Genomic DNA, 14,630 nt, shown 5'->3' on the forward strand with positions numbered 1-14,630 from the left:
CCGTTTACTACTTAAAATTCATGCTGTAAACAGTGTAGCTTTGAAAAGATGATACAATTTGATGTCTCAGTTTCTAAGTTCATTTTGTAATTTTACAAAAATATTCGTTTTTTTGTAATTATTTTTTTGAATTGCATTCTGTTTACTACTTAACACTCATATGTAAATAGTGTAGCTTCGAGAAGTTGATACAATTGGTTTCTGATTTTCCTAAGTTTATTTCCTCCCGATCTTTTAGCGTTTGTGTTTGTGTTTCTGTTGTGATTTTTTCTCATTGGGTTCACTTGTGCTCCCTAAAATTCATGATGTAAACGGTGTAGCTTTGAAAAGATGATACAATTTGATTACTGAGTTTCTGAGTTCATTTTATTTTTTTGTAATTTTACTTTCTATATTCGTTTTTTCGTAATTATTTTTTTGAATTGGATTCTCTGTTTACTACTTAGCACTCATATGTAAACAGTGTAGCTTCGAGAAATTGATGCAATTGGTTTTCTGATTTTCCTAAGTTCATTTTCCACCGATCTGGTAGCGTTTGTGTTCATGTTTCTGTTGTGATTTTCCATTGGGTTCACTTTTGCTCCCTAAAATTCATGATGTAAACAGTGTAGCTTTGAAAAGATGATACAATTCGTTTACTGAGTTTCTGAGTTCATTTTGTTTTGTAATTTTACTTTCTATATTAGTTTTTCGTAATTTTTTTCAATTGCATTCTCTGTTTACTACTTAGCACTCATATGTAAACAGTGTAGCTTCGAGAAGATGATGCAATTGGTTTTCTTATATTCCTAAGTTCATTTTCCCCCGATCTTTTAGACTTTGTGTTCGTGATTCCGTAGTGATTTTTTCTCATTGCTATCACTTTTGCTCCCTAAAATTCATGATGTGAACAGTGTAGCTTTCAAAAGAGGATGCAATTTGATGACTGTGTTACTGATATTATTTTAATTTAATCCTGCAATAAGTGTCCGTAGTTCCACAGATATTTTTTTGCATTCTTTGCAAATAAATTCCATTCTCCGTGTACTCCTTAACTCTCTTAATATAAACAGGAAAAGATGCAACTAGTTTTCGTGTTTCTAATTTCATTTTATTTTTTCAATGCTGTTTATGTGTTGGTATTTTCTTGATTTTTTATGAATCGCATTTTCTGCTTACTCCTTCGTGCTAGTGATATAAAAACTGTAGTTTTGGATTGATTATACGATTTTTTTATGAGTTTCATGCTTCATTTTGTCGATCCTATGTAAACAGTGTAGCTTTATAAAGATGATGCAAGTTGTTTTCTGTTTCTATACTTATTTTTTTTGTACTTTCTTTTTACGTAATCTTATTTTTGTCAATTGTTTTTTTTTCCTTTATTCAATGAGACTCATGAGCTACACAGTGTTGCTTTGGAAAAATACTGCAATTTGTATTCTGGGTTTTCAAGTTTATTTTATCTCTTCAATGCTGTAATTTATGTGTTCGTATTTCCGTGGATACTTCTCTAAATTTCTATTAAAAGAGTAATGCAATTTCGTTTCGTTGAGTTTGTAAGTTCACTTTATGTAATGCTGTAATTTTCATTTGTGTATTTCTGTTGATATTTTTCAATTTCATTCTTCGTTTACTACCGGATACTCATGATGTAAACAGTGTTGCTTTGAAGAGATATTGCAGTTCTTTTGTGAGTTCAATTTATTTTGTTGATTCTGTTTTATGCGGTCGGTTTTCTCATTTTTTCCAATTGCACTTTTTGGTTACTCCTTGACATTCTTAATGAACTTGCGTTGTTTTTTGACTTTCACTTCTTTCATTTTATCTCTTCAATGCTGTAATTTATTTGTTTGAAATTCCGTGGATCATGGAATTTCGTTTCTGAGTTTGTAAGTTCACTTTATTTGATGCTGTAATTTTCGTTTTTGTGTTTCCGTTGATATTTTTCAATTTCATTCTTCGTTTACTACCTGATACTAATGTTGTAAACAGTGTAGCTTTGAAAAGATGATGCAATTTGTTTTTTTAGTTCAATCATTTTTTGTGTTTTTTTATTGACATTGATGAGATCGTGTAATTTGTATTCTGGGTTTCTAAGTTCAATTTGTTTTTCGTGACTCCAATCTTTATGTAATCGTATTTTCATGAATATGTTTCAATTGCCTTCTGTGTTTACTCCTCAACACTCCTGATGTAAATATTGTGGCTGTGAAAAGATATTACAGTTTTTTTATTTTGTGAGTTCATTTCTTTTGTTGGTTCTGTTTTATGCGGTCGGTTTTCTCATTTTTTTCCAATTGCACTTTTTAGTTACTCCTTGACACTCTTGATAGACTTGCATTTTTTTACTTTCACTTCTGTTTATACATTGACAGGCATGATGTAGACAGTGTAGCTTTGAAAATATTATGGAATTTTTTCTGATTTCTATTCTTTTTTTTTCGTAAATGTTAAGATGTTTTCCTGTGAATAGTTCATACTGTTTGTTTTCTAAGTGATTAAGTTTCTTCTGTTTTTTTTCGTTATTGTAGTTTTTATGTGTTTGTACTTCTGTTTTTTTAATTCGTTTTTCCAATTATTCATTGACAGTAATGATGTAGCTTTGAAAATATGATGCAACTTGTTTTACAATTTGTTTTCTGAGTTTCTAGTTTCATTTTGTCGATCCTACATAAACAGTGTAGCTTTCTAAAGATAGTGCAAGTTATTTTCTGCCTTTATTCAGTGACATTCATGAGCTACACAGTTTAGCTTCGGAAAGATACTGCAATTTGTATCCTGGGGTTTCAAGTTTATATTTTCATTTTATCTCTTCAATGCTGTATTTTATGTGTTCGTATTTCCGCGCATATTTATTTGAATTTCTATTGAGAGTATGATGCAATTTCTTTTCTGAGTTTTTAAGTTCTTTTTATTTGATGCTGTCATTTTCGTTTTTGTATTTCCATTAATATTTTTCGATAGCATTCTGCGTTTACTACCTAATACTCATGATGTAAACGGTAGCTCTGAAAAGATGATGCAATTTGTTTTCTGAGTTCGATTACCTATTTTGTTTGGTTTTGGTACTCATTATAGCTTTGAAAAGATCATGTAATTTGTATTCTGGTTTTCTAAACCAGTTTGTTTTTCGGTACTTTAATTTTAGTGTAACCATGTATTTGTCGGGATTTTCCAATTAAATTCTCTCGTTACTCCTTAACACTTTCTAAGTTACTTTTATTTTTTCGATGCTGTAATTTTTATGTATTTGTATTTCCGTTAGTTTTTTTAATTTTCTTTCACCATTTATAACTTAAAATTCGTGATGTAAACAGTGTAGCTTTGAAAAGATGATGCAGTTTGATTTCTGAGTTTCTAAGTTTATTTTAATTTTTTGAAATTTAACTTTCTATATTCGTTTTTCGTAGGTATTTTTTGAATTGCATTCTGTGTTTACTACTTAGCACTCATACGTAAACAGTGTAGCTTCGAGAAGTTTATGCAATTAGTTTTCTGATATTCCTAAGTTCATTTTCCCCCGATCTTGTAGCGTTTGTGTTCGTGTTTCTGTTGTGATTTTCCCATTGCGTTCACTTTTGCTCCCTAAAATTTGAACAGTAGCCTTCAAAAGAGGATGCAATTTGATTACTGAGTTACTGATTTCATTTTAATTTAATCCTGCAATAAGTGTCCGTAGTTCCAATGTAAACAGGAAAAGATGCAACTAGTTTTCGAGTTTCTAACTTCATTTTAATTTTTCAATGCTGTCGTTTATGTGTTCGTATTTTCTTGATTTTTTATGAATTGCATTCTCTGCTTCCTCCTTCGCGCTAGTGATATAAAAACAGCGTAGTTTTGTATTGATTATACAATTTTTTTCGTGAGTTAAAAGCTTCATTTTACTTTTTGTCGATCCTACATAAACAGTGTAGCCTTGTAAAGATGATATAAGTTGTTTTCTGTTTCTATAGTCATTTTATTTTCTGTGCTTTCTTTTTTGTAATCTTATTTTTGTCAATTGTTTTTTTTCCTTTATTCAAAGAGAATCGTGAGCTACAGTGTTGCTTTGGAAAAATACTGCAATTCATATTCTGGGTTTTCAAGTTCATTTTATCTCTTCAATGCTGTAATTTATGTGTTTGAATTTCCGTGGATCATGGAATTTCGTTTCTGAGTTTGTAAGTTCACTTTATTTGATGCTGTAATTTTCGTTTTTGTGTTTCCGTTGATATTTTTCAATTTCATTCTTCGTTTACTACCTGATACTAATGATGTAAACAGTGTGGCTTTGAAAAGATGATGGAATTTGTTTTCTGAGTTCGATTATTTTATTTTGTTTTTTCATTGACATTGATGAGATCCTGTAATTTGTATTCTGATTTTCTAAGTTCAATTTATTCTTCGTGACTCCAATCTCTATGTAATCGTATTTTCATCCATATGTTTCAATTGCCTTCTCTATTTACTCTTACACACTCCTGATGTAAGCAGTGTTGCTTTGAAGAGATATTGCAGTTCTTTTGTGAGTTCAATTTATTTTGTTGATTCTGTTTTATGCGGTCGGTTTTTCATTTTTTCCAATTGCACTTTTTGGTTACTCCTTGACATTCTTAATGAACTTGCGTTGTTTTTTGACTTTCACTTCTGTTTATACGTTGACAGGCATGATGTAGACAGTGTAGCTTTGAAGATATTATGGATTTTCTTTCTTTTCGTAAATGTTAACATGTTTTTCTGTGAATAGTTCATACTGTTTGTTTTCTAAGTCTCCAAGTTTTTTTGTTTTTTCGTTATTGTAGTTATTATGTGTTTGTTGTTCTGTTTTTTAAATCGTTTTTCCATTTATTCATTGACACTAATGATGTACACAATTTAGCTTGTAAAGGGTTATACAATTTGTTTCTTAGTGAGTGTCTAAGTTCACTTCTTGTTACTTTGTTAAGTTATCGTTTTGGCCTCTGATATTTTTTTATGTTTTTGTTTGTAGTTTTTAATTGCTCTCAAATAAATTTTGTAGTAGCAATATTAGTCCTGTTGGCCTTTTTATGCGATTTTTTGCTTGACCAATTTTTCGTCTGGACCATTTGACTGTTTGTCCTCATAAAGGCATTAACATGTAGTGCCCACCGGGCATTATATTTCATGAGAGGGCATTAGCCGCGTTTATGAGTACTTCAAGTGCTTTGTGTTGTGAAAGGTTGGTCATTTTAGGAGTTTTTGTGGTCAAAAGTTTACAATTTCTCGTTTTTTCGTCGTGATTTTTTTGTTGGACTAATCTAAAATTGAGGCTGCTTTAAATTGATAAAGGTTATTTGCAAGACATAAGTACTTTTTATGACCATTTTAAGTGCTATATGTTTTTGTAATCCAAACAAAAACTTGCAAATTTATACTTAATTTCACAATTTTTCAAGCTTTGAAAATTTGTCATTTTTAGTTTTTTAGCCCTATGTGTCAAGGAACCTCCTCTAAGGTTACATAAAAGTTTTACTGCATAGTTTCTAGTGGTAAATGTTTTCATCATTTTTAACATCAGGCATTTTAGCATTTTTTTTTGACAAAACTCGTTTTTTTAAATCATTTTTTAGCTTTTGTTGGCATTATTCAAAATTTCCAAACTCAGGAGCCAGAAAACCTCAAGGATTTGATAATAAGTTTTTGAAAAATTTTTATTGGCCTTGGAAGAGTTTTCAACTTTAATATCACAAATTTTAGCAACTTGTTTAAAGAAAACTTTAAAATATCGCATTTTTAGGGTTTGAAAGTGTTGCATTTTTAGGGTTCTCCAGCCTCAGGAATCAAGGAACTTGCTCTAGGATTTGATAATTGGTTACTGTATTGTTTCTAGATATGGTGGAATGGTTTTCAAGATTTTAATATTACGAATTTAAGCAATTTTTTTGAATTATTTGCAATTTTTTCAATTGAATATTTTGATTGAGTCCAGGGTTTGATAATAAGCTTTTGCTTAGTTTCTAGAGTTAATGGAATGGTTATCAATATTTTAATAACTCGAGTTTTAGCAGTGTTTTGTTAAAATTTGGTTTTCAGTTTTCGGGAAAATTGTTATGTTCTAAGTTTATGGATCTTTGAGCCGGTGCAACTATTTAAGGCTTGAAATAGGGATACTGTATAGCCTCTTGAGACAATGAAATGGTTCTGAAGATAATGATATCACGAATTTTATCAAGATTTTGTTAAGAATTGCAATTGTTTAGAGTTTTTTTTCTTATTGCACTTTTGAGTTTTTTTCTTTGTGATATAATTACTAAAAAGGCTAGAAAATTAAAGTTGCAGAGTCGATTTTTTTAATGGAAAATATTCCTAGCGCGCCTCTCTCTCTCTCTGTAAGTGTGTGTGTGTGTGTGTTTCGGTTGGGGTTTCTTTCCTTCTGTTTCTCGTTAACGTTCAATTATGCTAAAGCTAGCCCCACTAAACCGTGGCTAGCTACTGACGGAGCCAACCGGTTGCCGGTCGTTTGAGAGCAATTTGCTCGACGTTAATCGGTTATGTATTGTGTTTATACTTCCATTGACCTTTTTTTCTCAGTTTCTAAGTTGATTTTTTTTCGTCATTTTGATTTTCGTGTATTTGTACTTCTGTTGATGTTTTTGAACAGCTTCCTCTTTTGATTCATTTACACTCTTCACGTACACGCGTATCTTTGAAAAGATGATGCAATTTGTTTTGATTCATGGTTTCTTGGTTCATGGTTCAGATGTTCTTTTATGGTGGTTAATGTAGATGTTCTTTTACGGTCTTTAATGGTAAATTTTCTGTTTTTCGTTACTTTATTTTTTTGTATTTATGCAAACTGTTTTCAAAATCTAAGTGAATTTTTTTCTCTTTTTTATGTTTTCGTTTTTCCACTGATGTTTTTCCCTTTTTCTGCTGCGTTTACTCCATGGCGCTTATAGTGTAAACTGTTTAGCTCCGAAAAGATGATGCAATTTCTTCTGTTAGCCTCTGCGTTCACTTTAATTTTCGTTTCTATAATTTTAATGTATTCGTACTTCCTTTGATATATTTATGCATCGCTTTTTCCGTTTTTTCATTGGCACTCATGATGTACACAGTGTTTCTTGAAAAGTCAATGAAATTTGTTTTCTTGTTTATAATTTCAGTTCTTCGTAATTCGTGGTCCTGTAAATTTTTTTCAGTTCAATCCTGAACACTCATGATATTCACAAGTTTAGCTCTAAAAAGATGATTTCTATTTGTTTTCTGAGCGTCTAAATTTACTCTCATTTTTTGTGTTCCTAAGTTTGTCAATATTGTTTCAATCGCTTTTTCTTTTTTTTAAACTTAACACGCATGATGTACATTTTGAAAAGGTGATTCAATCTGTATTCTATGTCCATTTTTTCGTTAAGTTTATTTTTAGTTTTTTGGAGTTCTGCTCATATGATCTGAATAGCCTTTTCAGTTTATTCATTGACACTCATGATGTACACTGTTTCGCTTTGAGATGATAATGCAATTTGTTTTTGAATTATGAATTGATTTCCTTTCTCTTTGTTATATTTTTGTACTTCTGTAGATGGCTTTTCGATTTGTCTTTTCCGTTTACTCCTTAAAGCTCTTGTTCACAGTGTAGCTTTGAAATGGTAGTTGATCAAGTTATTTCCATCTTATAAATGAATTATTTCTTTTTCTTGCTCTTCGCTGTGTAGTTTTGAATTAATGTAATTTATTATCTGAGTTTTTGCCCTTTCTTTCCCGCTTCTGGTCGGTGTCTCTATTAGGTTCGTCATTCTGTAGAATTTTTTTTCAAATCTTTTGTCAGTATCTTGATGCTCACAGTGTAGCTTTGAAGTAATAATTGATCATTTTTCTGAGTCGGTAATAAATTAGTTGGTTGTTAATTTCTCACTGGTCAGCATTTTTGTCTTCGATCTGCCGTCGGAAAGTTCTGTGAATTGATAACATTTTGTAGTTAGCTTTTTTCATTTGATCGGCCGTCATGTCATGTTATTTTTCACAATAGTTTTATTAGCAGCTACTGGTTGTGTGACTCCAAGATCTGCTACAAAGTGCTTGTGTATGAATGTGATTTTAGGATTCCTCGCAAGGCAACTCCATTTTCCAGCTGGAGATGATTAAGTATATTAAGAGGAAGTATCCGGATGTGCAGTTGGTGGGCGGGAACGTGGTGACAGCTGCTCAGGCCAAGAGTCTCATCGATGCAGGGGTAGACGCCCTCAGAGTGGGCATGGGCTCCGGCTCAATCTGCATCACACAGGTAATCACTAACCAAAATGTATTTTAATCATATTTTTTACTGTTTAATAGCCGCCGTCAGCCTCTCAACGGCTATTATTTCGGCGCTCTCGTTTTTACAATTAGAAAGAATTTCAGTTGTGTAGGGCCGCTGTCTTTTTTATCACTGGAAGAGGAATATTCGAGAAGTCTTTTTAAATCAGTTTTGTTGGAGTAATTTTTGAAGCAGGATATGAAACACGTGAAGAATTTTGAGTGTATTCAAGCGCTGAACAAAATTGGAGGGCGTACAGAAAAGAGTGTGATTTTTGTTCATACCGCTGTTTTTAGCGAGCAATTTTTTTTCTGATCACGCGCGGCTTTTTCAATCAGTTTTTTTTGTTTGAAATAGTTTATTTAGTTTGGTGGTTTTAATAGAGTATTAAAAAATTTTATGTTAAGATAGTTTTCAAAAATATTTTGTAATTAATCCAATTTTTTGATATTTAATTGCTCTCAAACGAAGTTTGTAGCAATTATATTAGTCCTGTTGGTCTTTTTTTTATGCGATTTTTCGCTTGACCGATTTTTCGTCTGACGCTTTTGACTTTTCGTCCTCAAAAACGGGATAAACAGGTAGCGCCCAGCGGGCATTAAGTGCTCTTAGAGCCTTTCAGCTCTGTTTCAGCTCGAACTGTTTTGGAGACTTATACTTATACTTATGGTGTGAAGGGCGGTTCTGAGAGGTTGAGAACCCCCCCCCCCCCCGTTGACCCCCATCCCCACCGCGCTGTTGCCCCCCCCCAACCCAGTGTTGCCCCCATCAGCCCCCAGTGCATCCCCCCCGTGGCTAGCTACTGACGAAGCCAACCGCTCGCCGGTCGTTTGAGAGCATTCGTCCGACGTTAGTCGGTTATGTTTTGGAGTTTTTTTGACATTTTTTTTGGCCATTGTTGTTTTTTATCACATTGATTGGAAATCCAAAAGACGCCTTTTGCTCAAACTATTTGTTATTTTCCAACGAAGAACTTTTTTGCAGCAAAAAGTATTTTCGTTGAAAAATTACGCTAATTTCCTGCAGTTTTTCAATTTATCTCCAAAAAAACTCTGTAAGCCAGACAAGGGTTACCTATTGCTGTGTGCGTACTTTGATGTTTTAAGTTGCTTAGAGAAAAAGAAGATTTATGTTGTTAGTTGTTCGTGTATTTTTAATAGCCGCCCTCATCTCAGCCCGCTATTATAGCAACCCTAATTTTTTCGTCTAATGAAAATTTGCTTTCATTTATCTTAGTTACAGCTTGTTCAATATTTTTCGTGAAATCTTTGCTCTATCTTGGCTAGTTTCATTTTTCTCTCCTTCTATTCGAAGTGCTTTTAAGCAGCAGTTTTTCGGTAGAGCTATTTAAATTTAAGAGAGGCAATATCCAAAACGGAAATTAAAAATATAAACGGTATGAAACCTTACCGCCCCTGTATCCCCTCAATAAAAACAGGAAAACTGTTTCTAACTATGGAATGTCTAACTACGTAATGACATCAAAATAGTTTGCATTTTAACATATTTCTGTCCCGAAGTAAACCTTTTCTTTTTTCCTTTCAATGCCAATAGGGGTTATGGGAATCCGTGGCGGCTTTTTTCTGGCAATCCGTTGGCTATATTATAAAGAATTAAATGAGTTCTTAATTTTTAGTTCAGTGTGTTTTGTGAGCTAATTTTTAATAAATTGTTCTTTTTGAATTAATTTCTGTTTCGACGTGTGAATCAATTATATTAGTCCTGTAGTCTATTTTTATGCGATTATTCACTTGACCGATTTTTTGGCCAACGCGTTTGACTTTTCGTCCTCAGAAACAGGATAAACAAGTATTGCCCGAAGTGCTTTTAGCTGTGCTCTCTCAGAGTCTTCCGGCTCACAAGACAAGTAGGAGAATCACCGAAACTGTTTTGGAGATAAAAGTTATTGATATGAAGGGAAGTTCTTTGAGTTTGATCCCCTTCACCCCCCACCAATCCTCACGTCTGCGCATCGTTCTACCAGTAAACAGTGCACTCCCCCTGTTCGCTCTTTGGAATTTGGACCAAAATTCGCTCTCGTGCTAGTGGTTTTTGTTCACTTTCGACAATTTTTCTAAGTGCTGATTTTTTATTGGTTTTATTATTTTTTCTGAATGGGACTTCAAATCCAGACTTTTTCATTTCTAGATCTAGTTTTTTGTTTTTTTTAATGACAATTTTGTGATTTCTAAGTAAGGACTTGTCCTGTTATGTTGACTCGATGTTTTACTATCTCCAACCTGCCCAAAGCTCAGAAATAAAAACTTTCCTGGAAACTTTTTCTGCAATTTTCTAAGCAGCTGACTGTTATTGTTTCTGAGCCTTTTTCGTTAGATAAGGTTAGTTTAGAGATTATATTGCACGAATCTTTCACTCGTTTCCGGAATTGGGCTATGTTTCTAATTCTTTTAACCCTTTTTTCGTTTTAATTTCACGTTTTAATTCTGTCTCTCACCTCACTCTGTTTCAACTAGAATTTTGAATTGACTCAACAATTTTAATGCGAATACGTTTTGGGTCAAAAGGCGAAATGAATAAACGGGATAAGCCAATAAAGCCCGAGCACTAAGACCTACTGTATGAAGACAGTTTTAAGTTATTAAAATTTCGTATAGTATAGTGCTAAGTATATGTTAAGCACATGAATCTCAACAATTTTAATGCGAATACGTTTTGGGTCAAAAGGCGAAATAAATAAACGGGATAAGCCGATAAAGCCCGGGCACTAAGACCTATTGTATGAAGACAGTCTTAAGTTATTAAAATTTCGTATAGTATAATGCTAAGTATATGTTAGCACATGAATCTTAGCGGCTCGAGGGACTTAGTGCCCTGGGCAGAAGGTCCGAGGGGGGCTAAGTTATCTAAAGAACCAAATGGTACGAAGGGGGTTGAACTTTAATTAAAATTGAAATTAAGAGTACATCTTGCAAATTGTTAAACGAGAACTTTTCGTCAATTTTTTTCTAATTCTCTGTTTTTCAGCTATTTGGCAAGGTTGCTGGGAAAGAGGGGGTTGTTGGGGGGGGGGGGGGGGGTTTGGAGTATTTGGACAAGCGTTTTAAAAGTTGTGAATAAGCTAAATGTTTCCGTTTCCAAGGCGAGACAAGTGCTTTCGTTTCAATTTTTGATGGGAAATGTCAAAAGTTTGAGTGGGTTTGGCCTCACCGCCAGAAATTATGTTTCCTTACTGCGAGCGGGCCGCTTAGTTCTCGAAGTTCTTCCGAACGGCGGTTGCTCAGCAAAGCAATCTGTAGTAAACAAAATCAATATCGAAAAACGAAATGAAACTAAAACGGGATGAACCCAGAAAGCCCAATTATGAAAGTGAAAGTTCAAACAGCCCGCTATTTGAAATTTGTTCTTATAGATCTTAGTTAACATATCTAGTGCGTTTTGTGATTGATACAAGCTCCCTCCTGTTTTTTAACTTCGTCGAAAAAAATTTCATTTTGCGCTCACTCTGCTCAAATTCCTTTTAAACAGTAGTTGTTCATGAAAGCAATCTAAAATTAACGGAATAATTGAAAACGAAATCAAAATTTTAAACGGTAAACGGATAATCCCATAAAGCCCAATTTTTGGATGCCCGCTACTTGAAGTTTATTCGTATAAGTTACAATTACCATCTCTAATTCTTATCGGTATTGATACTAAACCCTGTATCTTCTCATTGAGTGACAAGAGTTTGCCCAACGACTAAATGAATTCAAAATTATTCGCACGCTAGTTTTCTTACATTAATCTGTTTTTTAATAGCCGCCTCATCTTCTCAGCCGGCTATTATAGCGCTCCTATTTTTTTTTTACTTCGTCGAATAAAAAAAATTTTCGCTTTACCTCATTTTGCCGCTTTTTCAACATTTTGCGTGATATCTTTTTGACTTCTCTAGACTAGTTTCTCTCTTCTCTCATTCTGCTAAAAGTGATTTTGAACATCAGTTGCTCAGCAAAGCAATTCAAAATGAACAGAGTCAGTATAAAAAATTGAAGTCAGAAGTAGAACCGGGATAAACCCATAAAGCCCAATTTTAGATGCCCGCTATTTGAACGTCGTTACTATAAGTCTTAGTTACCATCTCTAATGCTTATTGGTATTGATAGTAGCCCCTGTAGCCTCTCTCTAAGAAACAGAAGTACGTTATCTTCAACTACGAATTGCCATCAAAATAAATCGGACTTAAAAAATGTTTTTGTACAAAAATCTTTTTTTTTCAATATCTTCTATTCTTTCAATCCCAATCGTGCTTATTGGAATCAACGGCGGCTATTTTCCGGCAATCTGCCGGGTATGTTTCCATTTTTTTCTGTTCCTTCAATCCCAATCAATTTGGTATTATAGTAATCAATGGCGGCTATTTTCCGGCAATCTGTCGGGTATGTTTATTTCTTGGTAATTGGTTTTTAATAGCCGCCCTCATCTTCTCAGCCGGCTATTATAGCGCTCCTATTTTTTTTTTACTTCGTCGAATAAAAAAATGTTTCGCTTTGCCTCATTTTTCCGCCTTTTCAACATTTTGCGTGAAATCTTTTTGACTTCTCTAGGCTAGTTTCTCTCTTCTCTCATTCTGCTAAAAGTGATTTTGAACATCAGTTGCTCAGCAAAGCAATTCAAAATGAACAGAGTCAGTATAAAAAATTGAAGTCAGAAGTAGAAACGGGATAAACCCATAAAGCCCAATTTTAGATGCCCGCTATTTGAACGTCGTTCCTATAAGTCTTAGTTACCATCTCTAATGCTTATTGGTATTGATAGTAGCCCCTGTAGCCTTTCTCTAAGAAACAGCAATACGTTATGTTCAACTACAAAATGCCATCAAAACAAATCGGACTTAAAAAAAATGTTTTTGTACAAAAATCTTTTTTTCAATATCTTCTGTTATTTCAATCCCAATCATGCTTATTGGAATCAACGGCGGCTATTTTCCGGCAATCTGCCGGGTATGTTTATTAATTGCTCTCAAACGAAGTTTAACAGCTATATTGGTACTGTTCATCTTTTTAATGCAATTTTTCGCGTGACCGATTTTTCGTCTGACCCATTTGACTTTTCGTCCTCAAAAAGGGATAAACAGGTAGCGCCTAGCGGGCACTAAGTTTTCATAGAGCCTTTCAGCTCACTAGTCTCCAAGTATGCGATTCACAGAAATTTATGGTCTGAAGTTTGGTTCTTATAGGTTGACCCCCCCCCCGCTGCACTCACCTCACGTCCCTTCACTTTAGCTAAAGCTAGCCTCACTAAACCGTTGCTAGCTACTGACGAAGCCAACCGCTCGCCGGTCGTTTGAGAGCAATTCACCCGACGTAAGTCGGTTATGTCAATTTAACAGGAAGTGATGGCATGTGGCAGGGCACAGGCAACTGCTGTGTACAAGGTTTCACAGTACGCGGACAATTTCGGAGGACAGGTGCCGGTGATCGCGGATGGAGGAATTAAGAACACAGGACACATCATTAAAGCACTGGCTCTGGGTGCATCTGCTGGTTGGCTTTCTTTACTTCTTGCATACTCAAATTTGAACCCAGGTCACTCGAAGCTTGACAATTGTGTTTTGGAATTAGAAGCCTGTTACTTAACTAATTAGAGCCTAATTAGAGAATCGGTAAAGGGGGAAGAAATTGTGGGAGTGTTTTCGCTCGTTCGTTTTTTCGGCAGGCCATTTCGGAGCAAGTGAACTGGACAAGAGCAATATAATTGCTCAATAAGCAGCTATGCGAACGTCATCGCTTGGAAAATGTTAACTGATCGCAGGCTACTGTTGATCTGATTATAGCTGTTAGCTGAGCGTACCTATATTGCGGTGCTCTTGGTTTTTTTTACAATCCAAAGAATTTGGATAGTATTGGTGCTGTCTTTTTACAACCCGTTGAATTTGATTGTGTTTGTGCTCTGTATTTTTACAATCTAAGAATTGGATTGTATTGGTGCTCTGTATTTTTATTACAATCCAAAGTATTTGGATTGTATTGGTATGCTGTCTCTTTTACAACGAAGAGTAGTATCGGGGGAGCGTCTTTTTTTTCGATAATTTTTTAATAGCAGCCGTAAGCCTGTCAACGGCTATTATTTAGGGGCTCTCCTTTTTAACTCGCTTGGCCTTTTGATCACGTTTTTCGTTTTACATAAGTCACGATTTTCACGCTTGACTTCTAACTTAGCTCACTCACTGTTTCAACTGAATGGGTTTTAAATTCTTTCACATTTTGAATTACGCAATGCAGTGAATACGGTCAATGTCAAAAGTGCAAAATCAAATGAACGGGATAAACCGATAAAGCCCGGTCGTTTAGTCATAGAATGAACACTTGGAAAAATTCTGTCAATTTCTAGCGCTTATTTTTTAATAGCCGCACAGCGATAGCTGGGGCTGTTATTGGCTTTCTCTTGGTTTTTTTATTTCGTCGTCACGATTTTT

At 34.2% G+C, this 14,630-nt stretch overlaps 2 protein-coding genes across 3 annotated transcripts in view; both read left to right on the plus strand.

Moving 5' to 3' along the window:
- Window positions 1-14,630, plus strand: part of LOC142358604 (protein FAM76A-like) — a 606,005-nt gene that overhangs the window by 355,613 nt on the left and 235,762 nt on the right. The gene's annotated exons all lie outside the window — the stretch shown is intronic.
- Window positions 1-14,630, plus strand: part of LOC142358600 (inosine-5'-monophosphate dehydrogenase 2-like) — a 136,831-nt gene that overhangs the window by 70,385 nt on the left and 51,816 nt on the right. For both annotated transcript variants that reach the window (XM_075410040.1, XM_075410039.1), the window contains exons 8-9: window positions 8,021-8,203; window positions 13,545-13,698. In XM_075410040.1, coding sequence (XP_075266155.1) covers window positions 8,021-8,203; window positions 13,545-13,698 — 337 coding nt within the window. The remainder of the gene's footprint in view (window positions 1-8,020; window positions 8,204-13,544; window positions 13,699-14,630) is intronic.

The sequence above is a fragment of the Convolutriloba macropyga genome, chromosome 2, assembly GCF_964194025.1.
Source record: "Convolutriloba macropyga chromosome 2, txConMacr16.3, whole genome shotgun sequence".
In the NCBI taxonomy this organism is placed as follows: Eukaryota; Metazoa; Xenacoelomorpha; order Acoela; family Convolutidae; genus Convolutriloba; species Convolutriloba macropyga.